The sequence below is a fragment of the Calidris pugnax genome, unplaced genomic scaffold (assembly GCF_001431845.1).
Source record: "Calidris pugnax isolate Ruff unplaced genomic scaffold, ASM143184v1 scaffold255, whole genome shotgun sequence".
In the NCBI taxonomy this organism is placed as follows: Eukaryota; Metazoa; Chordata; class Aves; order Charadriiformes; family Scolopacidae; genus Calidris; species Calidris pugnax.
Genome location: NW_015091101.1, coordinates 305,552 through 315,682, shown reverse-complemented (window position 1 = coordinate 315,682; position 10,131 = coordinate 305,552). Strand labels below are relative to the sequence as shown.

General features: G+C 56.0%; 1 protein-coding gene across 2 annotated transcripts in view; it reads right to left on the bottom strand.

The window, feature by feature from the left end:
• Positions 1-2,053: 2,053 nt before the first annotated feature.
• Positions 2,054-10,131, bottom strand: part of MOB3A (MOB kinase activator 3A) — a 16,212-nt gene continuing 8,134 nt past the window's right edge. The window contains exons 2-5 of one of the 2 annotated variants that reach the window (XM_014957975.1): positions 7,944-8,270; positions 6,989-7,214; positions 4,568-4,770; positions 2,054-3,467 (exon numbers count right to left, since the gene is read on the bottom strand). In XM_014957975.1, coding sequence (XP_014813461.1) covers positions 3,438-3,467; positions 4,568-4,770; positions 6,989-7,214; positions 7,944-8,135 — 651 coding nt within the window. In that variant the 5' untranslated portion in view covers positions 8,136-8,270 and the 3' untranslated portion in view covers positions 2,054-3,437. Of the gene's footprint in view, positions 3,468-4,567; positions 4,771-6,988; positions 7,578-7,943; positions 8,271-10,131 lie in introns of those variants that run through there. The other variant, XM_014957974.1, reaches the window with a different exon arrangement.

Below are 10,131 nucleotides of genomic sequence, written 5' to 3'. Positions count from 1 at the left end.
CCCCCTCCCTGGGCAGCCTGTTCCAATGCCCGACCACTCTTTCTGGGAAAAATTCCTTCCTAATGTTCAATCTAAACCTCCCCTGTTGGAGCTTGAAGCCGTTCCCTCTCATTCTATTGTTAATGACCTGTGAGAAGAGACCAGCACCAACCTCTCTACAGTGTCCTTTCAAGTAGTTGTAGAGAGTGATGAGGTCTCCCCTCAGCCTCCTCTTCTGGTCTCCCCTGGGCTCCTTGGGGCTCCCACCAAAGCCTTTGTGGCACCTGGGTCAGCGTGTTCCCCACCGGTACCGGAAAATCCCCGAGGGGTCCCAGCCAGCCCCGCAGGAGCTCGCCCGCAGACTGGGAATCGCTTGCGAGGGGGCGGCTGTGGCTCGTGGGCGAGGACCCACCAGGCCCCGTGGGCTCGGGGAGATGAAAGAGCCGGGCGCTGCCGGGGCGAGAAGGCGGAGGCAGAAGCGGGGAAAGGCCGAGCCCCGGCTGCGGCGGCGGCTCCACAAACCTGTCTGGGCAACATCCTGCCCCGCCGCACGCCGGGGAGGATGGGCTGGGCTGCACCTCCGGGCCCCGGCTCTTCTCCCCAAAGGTGCTTCTCCTCCTCCTCCTTCTTCTCCTCCTTCCTCTTCCTCCTGCCTTGGCTGAGCCAGTCTCAGATCTTTCCCCAAGCTGAAGGAAGGGAGGGCAGAGGGAGGCAGGGCGGGGGGTGACAGCCGATGGGTGCCACACACCCCCAGACACGGCACTGGCAGCACCCGAGGTCGGTGTGAAAGTGGTTGAAAAGTGACAGGAGGTGACCCCATATGGCTCAGCACCAGCTCCAGAACGCAACATCCTGCCCCGCCGCACGCCGGGGAGGACGGGCTCGGCTGCACCTCCGGGCCCCGGCTCCTCTCCCCAAAGGTGCTTCTCCTCCTCTTCCTCCTCCTCCTGCCTTGGCTGAACCAGTCTCAGATCCTTCCCCAAGCTGAAGGAAGGGAGGGCAGAGGGAGGCAGGGCGGGGGGTGACAGCCGATGGGTGCCACACACCCCCAGACACGGCACGGGAAGCACCCGAGGTCGGTGTGAAAGGGAAAGTGGTTGAAAAGTGACAGGAGGTGACCCCATATGGCTCAGCACCAGCTCCAGAACTTCCCCCCCCCCCAGCCCTGGGGTCCCTGGGGGTTTGTGTCCTTCCGCAGGGAAAGTGGTTGAAAAGTGACAGGAGGTGACCCCATATGGCTCAGCACCAGCTCCAGGCCTTCCCCCCCCAGCCCAGCACTGGGGTCCCTGGGGGTTTGTGTCCTTCCCCGCTCGGGCACAGGGGCTGGGGAGGTTTCCTGCACCCTCTCCCGGGCAGTGGTGGGTCTCAGCTCCATGGGGGGCTCCAGCCACGGCACCCCAGGGCCTCACTGCACCCTCTGGCAGCACCCAGCCAGGGGGAGACACGGTTCCAGCCAATGCACCCACAAAAACACAGGAGAGGAGGGGGCTTGGGAGGGCCCAGCACCTCCACCGTGCACGGGGAGGGGGCAAGACCCGGGCAGGGCAGGTCTGTACAGCTGGGAGTCACGGCCGTACGGCCCCTTCCTGCCCCCCCAGCCAGGAAAAGGACCCGGGGACCCCAAACGCAGAGCTTTGGCCACTCCAGTCTGTCACCTCTACAGCTGGCTGCACCCACAGCTCCTTCCACTGGCAGCAGAGCCCATCAGCACCTTGAAAAACTTGAATTCGCCTCCTCTGCCCACATCCACCCACTTTTCAGAGCTGGGAGAATGAGCCCTTGGGTGCAGGGACGCTGCAGAGACAAGGCAGGACAACCCCAGCACCCACCCGCTCTGCCCCACAGCCGTGGGGACAAGCGTGGGGCTGGGAGCAGCCCGGACCCCACACCTCCAGAGTGGGAGGGAGCAAAGGGGGTGGCAGCAGAGCCAGGAGCACCCACCCCCAGGAGCTTTCAGCCAGGAAAGGGCTCTCCAGGGCTTTCCGAGGAGACCAACCACTGGGTGTTTGCTCTGCTGATAGGACACCCCCGACGAACGCCCCGTCACGAGACACTCGGCGCTCGGAGCGTGCAATGTAAATACAACATAATTTATTGGTTCCATTTCAGAAGAGGAGAGTGGTATTTGTACGAGGTGTCCTAACGACAGTACAAGAAACGAAGAGTCACGTATGTACAGAGATTCCAGGACACAGGAAAAGTTTGCAAGGAAGCAGTGGTTAGTGGTGCTGTTTGGTCACTGGTCGTAGAAACCTTTTCTCTTACTGTAAACCCCCCCCAGCCTAGGTAGACCTCATCTACTTTGTGGGGGCACCACAAAGCTCTTGTGATGCAGCAGAGTTGCTCGTGCAAGGGGCAGGACAGGCTGGTGGTGTCTGGCTGAGCACCAGAGACCTTGGTGGTGAGATAGAAGCAGCTGAGCGGGGCCACGCTGCTCGGGGAGAGGGAGGAGGCTCCATATCCTACTGGGAAGCAGAAAATGGTCCAGACGTGGCCAGTAAGCAAGGCTGGAGGATGACACAGCCCAGTTCCTTCTCGGCCGGGTCAGCGTACCACAAGGAGAGGGGGAAGAGCAGGTGGTTGAGAAGAAGACTTCCCCACTCCTCTCCCAGCGCCTTCCCCCTGCTCGTCCCCACGAGGCACAGCTTGGTCTAACGCTGCCAGCGCGGGTCCCCGTCCCCTGTGGGGACATGGCAGCCAGGGGTGCACGGGGAGGAGCTCAGCTCAGAGCTGGTGCAAGAGGCACGAGCAGCTTCACAGCGGCAGGATGGGCTCCAGCAGCAGAGCAGCGCTGCTCCCGCCATCACAGAATCAATCTTCTAGGTTGAAAGGGACCTTAAAGATCATCTTGTCCAACCGTCAAAGAACCCCAAGTCCAACTTCTTCCAGAGGGAAAGCAAGGAGGGCCAAGCCTCGGGGACAGGGTGCCAAGCGGAGGGGGAGCACGAAAGCAGCTCCATCCAAAAACTGGGCTCACAGGCAGAGGAAGGGGTGCTGGAGCCACACAGCACCCCAGGATCCGCGTACCCCAGCGTTTCATCCCCAGTCCCCACAGACCCTCCCTTCACGGGGGGGGAGTGGGGGTCCGGAGGGAAGTACCGCTACGACACGGCTCGCTCTCAGGCATCGGTGCCACCGCCGTGAGGGGACAGGGAAGGGACAGCACAGGGTGGCTCTTCCCTCCTCCAAGAGCGAGCACTTCTGTCAAGTGGCCCGAAATATTTTCTTTTTTTCTTTTTTTTTTTATAGAAATTACTATAAAAAACTAGTTTATCTAGAGCATCTTTAAAAAAATATTCCTGCAATATCACAGTTTTACATTGAAACTCATTAAAAATATATAGATTTCTTTAAGAAAACGTCTCTGTTCTCCCCTTGAATCACGCCTCTGATGAAGGGGTGGGACTGGGGGTCCTCAGGAGAGACGCCGAGGTGGGAGGGGGAAGCTCCCTCTGATCTCAGTGGCACATCCGGGAGGTCATTTCCTTCTGCCAAAGGGACAGACAAGACATGGGACCGTGAATGAAGATCCTGATTGCCAGGAGAGGGTGTGGATGAGAAAACCTCTCCTTTGTTTAGCCATAAATGCCCATCTCAGGCATGTGGTGACACTCTCATTAAGAGCTTCAGTTTGGGCAGGTCCATATTCCCCCCACCACTCCCATTCCCAGGCACCACAGGACACCCTTCCACCGCCCAACAGCTCCACAGGGTCTGCTCCCCCACCTTAGAAACACCATCCCCACGCCCTAGGTCTAACAGGTCACACTCTCCAGCCTCCCTGTGAAGGCCATGGGCTTGTCCTTGCTTTTCAACATGGGAAGTAAGCACAGGGAGAGGGTTTTAGCCTCTAGCAGAAGGACATGGAGCTGTTGGGGCAGGGCCAGAGGAGGCCCCGGAGATGCTGGGAGGGCTGGAGCCCCTCTGCTGGGAGGGGGGGCTGAGAGAGTTGGGGGGGTTCAGCCTGGAGAAGAGAAGGCTCCGGGGAGACCTTGGAGCCCTTTCCAGTCCCTAAAGAAGGGGGGCTCCAGGAAAGCTGGGGAGGGACTCTGGATGAGGGAGGGGAGCCCTAGGAGGAGGGGGAAGGGTTGGACCCTGCAAGAGGGGAGATGGAGCTGAGCTGTGGGGAAGAACTTGTTTGGTGTGAGGGTGGGGAGAGCCTGGCCCAGGTTGGCCAGAGAAGCTGGGGCTGCCCCATCCCTGGAGGGGGTCAAGGGCAGGGTGGAGGGGGCTTGGAGCAACCTGGTGTGGTGGGAGGGGTCCCTGCCCAGGGCAGGGGGTGGCACTGGGGGGGGTTTTAAGGTCCCTTCCCACCCAAAGCAGTTCTCTGACCCACATCCTGGATGGCTGACGGGGCCGGGCTCATGCCATGCACACAAACAAGCCAAGCCAGCTGCTGGAAACACAAGGAGGTTGCTGGAGAAAACCCTGCTCAGCTCTGTCTGCACGTCCTGATTGTCAAACTCCAAGGCCAACCAATGTCTTGAATTTGGGCCACCAGTTTTGAGAAGGTACCAGAGACCTCTGTGACTCATCCTGTGCTGGCTGCAGACCCCGATGTCTACCCTGAGCCCACCCAGACACTCACCAGTGGTTCCAGCTCCTTGGTGTCTATGAGATTGAACTCTTTCACAAAGTAGTAAAAGTGCTTGTAGCAGGTGTTCACGTGGGCTTCCGACCCCATCTGGGTGATCCTGTCGAAATGGTGGATGTAGACGTGGACAAAGACCCGGAAGAGCCTGGAGAGAATCTTTTTCACCACCGGGAGGAAGTTCTTGGGGAAGGGAGTACCTGGGAGGGAAGACACAAGCAGGAGAAACTTTCAGCAAAGTTAGAACTGGTTCCTTGGGGCTAAAATAAATTGATAAAACGTTTAGATTGAGACAAAAAGGGAAAAAGGATTCTGTCCCAGGTAATTCCCAGTTTCCCTCTCCTTTTTGCTTTCCAGATTTTTCAAAGCAGAGATTTTTAAGTGACAAAGTGCTGTGGCCATCGATGGCTGATAGTGACTGAAAGCAGGAGACCAGCAAGGGAGGTTCCCAGCAGCTGTGTCAGTCTGGTGTCCAGTTCTCCTCTACTCCTATTTGGCACGTTTACATAAACAGTGCAAAATACTAGATATGACCAAGCAGCTTCCCCAGAGAAACAGTCGGTGCTGTTAACTCCCCACAGTTAATCTCTTATTTTGGTATGTCTTTAGCTCTTTGGTTAAAAATTAAAGACGTTAAGGTCCTCTTAAAGGCGCCAGGCCTTTGGGATTTGTTTAGCCGGGGCCCTGCAGCCAAGCCAACCAGCCATCTCAGTAGAATATTACAGTTTAAAGTTCACCCAGGTCCTTTCTGGAGGAATGAGGATTAGTTAAACCCTTTCAGTGCTCTGCAAGGACTGCAGCGTTTCAGGCGGCGTTAAGGGCGAGCAATCTGGTAAAAGCTGAGCCGAAAACAATAACAATTAAGAAGAAAAAACAACCTGCAACCCTCCTGCTGTTGGGACCTTGTCTTGCCTCCCCGAAGAGAACAAACAGCCAGCTCAGTCCCCAGAGAGCCTTGCAGAAGAGCCCAAACTAAAGGCAAGGCAACGGGTGTTTGGGTGACAGGGGGAAGGGGTGGAGAGGATTTCAGTGGTTCAGGTGTGTGAAGAAGGGGTGTTTATGGCCCTGCTCCCCCCTCTGCTCACTCACACCAGGTGTAAGCAGCATCTTGGCACTGGTGGAGGAGCCCCGTGGATGCCCGTGTGGCAGATATGTCCCAAACAGAGGCCAAGTGCAAGTGCTCTGCAAGGACTGCAGCGTTTCAGGCGGCGTTAAGGGCGAGCAATCTGGTAAAAGCTGAGCCGAAAACAATAACAATTAAGAAGAAAAAACAACCTGCAACCCTCCTGCTGTTGGGACCTTGTCTTGCCTCCCCGAAGAGAACAAACAGCCAGCTCAGTCCCCAGAGAGCCTTGCAGAAGAGCCCAAACTAAAGGCAAGGCAACGGGTGTTTGGGTGACAGGGGGAAGGGGTGGAGAGGATTTCAGTGGTTCAGGTGTGTGAAGAAGGGGTGTTTATGGCCCTGCTCCCCCCTCTGCTCACTCACACCAGGTGTAAGCAGCATCTTGGCACTGGTGGAGGAGCCCCGTGGATGCCCGTGTGGCAGATATGTCCCAAACAGAGGCCAAGTGCATCCCACCAGAGCTCCAACAGGCTGGACAGTGGGGAGGAAGGAAGGAGAAGATGGGAGCTCTGAATCATCCCACCAGAGCTCCAACAGGCTGGACAGCAGGGAGGAAGGAAGGAGATGGGAGCTCTGAACGGGATCAATCCTTTATTTACCTAATGCTTTGGATACTGAAGTCTCACATCTGACTCAGCACAAGCCAAACAAAAACCCCAACAATCTCTGTCCCAAAGCCAGGACACGACGCTGCGTTTGGATACGCAGATTTAGGTGTCTTAGGCCAAATTTGCATCTCCATCACCCTGGCAACAGATAAAACACCGCCCCTCCCTCCGGGCACATGTCAGCACCCTCCCAGCTGCCACCAACAGCCGGGGCACGCCAGGAAGCACTGGGCTAGAAAGGGCAGACTCAGCTAATGCCAGCCTGTAATAACAAAGAGGCTAATTATGGCAACGTGGCCACCATCCCCAGGCCGACGCAGGCCACGCTAAAGCCAAGCTAGCAATCAGCTGTAAAAGAAGCGTCCCTCAGGAGACCACGTCCAGCAGGAACTACTCAAGAGTCATGGCAGAGACTGACTTCTCTAAGAGCAGCCTCTTGTTTTTGCTGCCTGGGCTCGAGCTTGGCTTTCCTTGAAGTATCCATGACCCCAAATGGGATCTGGATATTTTAGCACCCCAGAAGAGCTCTGAAGCTTCTCAGGTGCTCGGAAGAGCTTTACTACACTGCCAGCATGAAGGAAACCTCTGCAACAGCATCTCCTGGAATAGAAACAGGACTCAAGGGCTCCCAAGGAGAAGGCTCTGCACAGCCTCCCTCCCTCCAGCCACAACTGGAACCGAACTCACCAACGTTAGTGGGAAAGATGTCCTCGTTGTTGATCTGTACCTCAATCCAGTCCATCAGGAGGTTCATGTACTGGGGAGCGGAGAGGGCGGTGGGTTTGCGGTACTTGTGCTCGTCCTGCCATCGGTACTCGTACTTGGGTCCCCCCGACATGACAGGGCAGGACTGCTCCGTGCAATAGTCACTGATGGTGCCGTAGATCAGGTTGATGCGGTTGAAGAAGTCCACCACGTGCACGGCCACCCAGTCGTTCTGCTCCTCGCCCGGCGGCAGCTGGACGGCCACTTTCAAGTCCAGGCCAGCGTTGAGGGAGGCCTGAGCCTTCTTGTGCAGCTCGAACCGCTGAGTCCCCGGCTCAAACTTGCGCTTGGGCCGGAAGGTTTTGTCTTTATTGAACACTTGCTTTAAAGCATGGGACATTTTTCTTCTCTTCTTTCTTTTCCAGGTCCGTAGCGATGACAGCCAGAGACGCAGCGCTGCTGGGCCACTTCCCGGGGCAGGGCTGGGGAGACTCTGATCTTCACAGAAACCTCCCTCTGCTCATCTGGTCCTGATCTGCAAAGGCAGCACAGAAGGGCAGCGATTAGGAGCAGCTCTCTCAACAGGAAACCTTGTCTAAATCCCATAGGAAGAGATCTGGGATACCATCTGGGCCCTCGCCCCAGATCTGAGGCCGGGGGGGTGAGGGGAAGCCAACGCCAGCTTTCCTTCCTCCCCCTTCCCTCTGCAGCCCGGCTCCACAGAACGAGGAGTCACCCCTGCCAGGTCCCCCTTGCTCAATGTGGGGAGGAGGGAACCAGCCCCATGGTTTGCCCCCAGGGAAGGGGCAAAAGACAACATCAAGGCACAATCACCCCATGTCCCCCAGCCTCAGCAGGAGATGGCTGTTGTTCACCCCGACATCACCGCACCACGAGCGCCAAACCCCACAGAAACAATGCGGTTGAAGAAGTCCACCACGTGCACGGCCACCCAGTCGTTCTGCTCCTCGCCCGGCGGCAGCTGGACGGCCACTTTCAAGTCCAGGCCAGCGTTGAGGGAGGCCTGAGCCTTCTTGTGCAGCTCGAACCGCTGAGTCCCCGGCTCAAACTTGCGCTTGGGCCGGAAGGTTTTGTCTTTATTGAACACTTGCTTTAAAGCATGGGACATTTTTCTTCTCTTCTTTCTTTTCCAGGTCCGTAGCGATGACAGCCAGAGACGCAGCGCTGCTGGGCCACTTCCCGGGGCAGGGCTGGGGAGACTCTGATCTTCACAGAAACCTCCCTCTGCTCATCTGGTCCTGATCTGCAAAGGCAGCACAGAAGGGCAGCGATTAGGAGCAGCTCTCTCAACAGGAAACCTTGTCTAAATCCCATAGGAAGAGATCTGGGATACCATCTGGGCCCTCGCCCCAGATCTGAGGCCGGGGGGGTGAGGGGAAGCCAACGCCAGCTTTCCTTCCTCCCCCTTCCCTCTGCAGCCCGGCTCCACAGAACGAGGAGTCACCCCTGCCAGGTCCCCCTTGCTCAACGTGGGGAGGAGGGAACCAGCCCCACAGTTTGCCCCCAGGGAAGGGGCAAAAGACAACATCAAGGCACAGTCACCCCCTGTGTCCCCCAGCCTCAGCAGGAGATGGCTGCTCTTCATCCCGACATCACCGCACCACGGGCACCAAACCCCACAGAAACAGGGAGAAGCTCCACCACCTGCTCCCCTCCAGCGCACCCACAGTTAAGAAGGGTAAAAGAAATTGGGTTTTACCTGGATCAGATTTTTCTCCACCCTCCCCTCTTTGGGAACAAGCCTAACGACAAGGTTATGACCCCCTACAATAAAGTTCAGATCCGTTGCCAGCCGCACTCCAACAGAACAGCCCTTCCAGCAGGAGCTGCCTGCGCTGCCGCGGCGCTCACCGCAGGACACGAAAGGGCAGAGGGGAACAAGAAGAAGAAGAAGAAGAAGAAGTCACAGCTCAGGCACCCGGAAAGAGAATATCCTGAAATAACACCAGCTCTAAGAGCAGCCACAGCCTCTTCTGCAGCTGCAGACAGACCATAAACATATTTTTCATTTCGGTTGAGCTCGCTTCAAGCTGAAGGCTGGCTGAAAGCTGGACGACCAGGGAAAGCTCGCCTTCCTCTTGCAGTCTGTGGAAAAGAATTAGCTCCAAGAGGGTGAGACACAAGCGAAGATCTGAAAGGATGCTGACGAGAAACACAGCTCTGTTTATCTGTAGCTAATTATACCTCCTTTGTTCCCACATCCATCTCCTCGTATAATTTGTGTCAAGCTGCTCTTTGATGGAAGCTTAAGGCAGAAAGCTGTGTGCACCAAAAATATTATTTTACATGTGCTGGACAGAAAAATAAATAAAGTAACAGAAATTAACTAAAGCTGATGCCTTATCCAATCTGGCAAACAAGAGTTTCCATTATTTTATAATAAAGCAAGCAAACAAACCCCTTTCACCCAGCAGAAATCTACTTAGATTTTTATGAAGCCATAGTGATCTTCAAAGAGGCAAACAGTATCCTCAAACGGTGGCAAGAGAAGCCCAAATTCAAGGTCAAGACTCCCTTTGTGGCGATTCAGCCTATCTCTAACAGATGCTGCATAGGGCTAATCAGCATTTCTTCTCTGGAGAAAGATTAAAAAGATTTAAACCAAGGCCTCTTGTTTTGTTATTTAATTACAGCGAGGCAAAAAAAAAAACCAAACCACTTCAGTTTGTCCCGTTAAGAACGGGGTCAACTTTTCCTAGTGCTGCTTTTCCTGCAGGAAGGGGCTCTTCTGGGTGGGAGCAGAGAGATCCAAACTCCTGTTGCAAGAGGGGCCACAACATGTGTCAGGAGAAACTGAAAAAGCATTTTAACGTGGTTCGGTGAGATTCACCCCAGGCTGTGAGGGGAGTTCACTGCACACACAGCTGCTGCAACCCCGGCAAGCTACTGGGTGAGATCAAAAGAAAAGAAGCAAAATAAGAACACCCCCCCCCCCAGAGAACGTGTCCTCGGGAGGTGTTTGATCACACCACAGACACGGTTAGAGGAAGTAGCGAGCGGTGCAGAAAGACATCTGAGCAGGGAGGCAGCAGCTTTGGTTACCAAGAGCTGTGTCACAGCCTCACCACATCCTGCAGCTGGGGGTGGGGGCACCAGGGGACTGT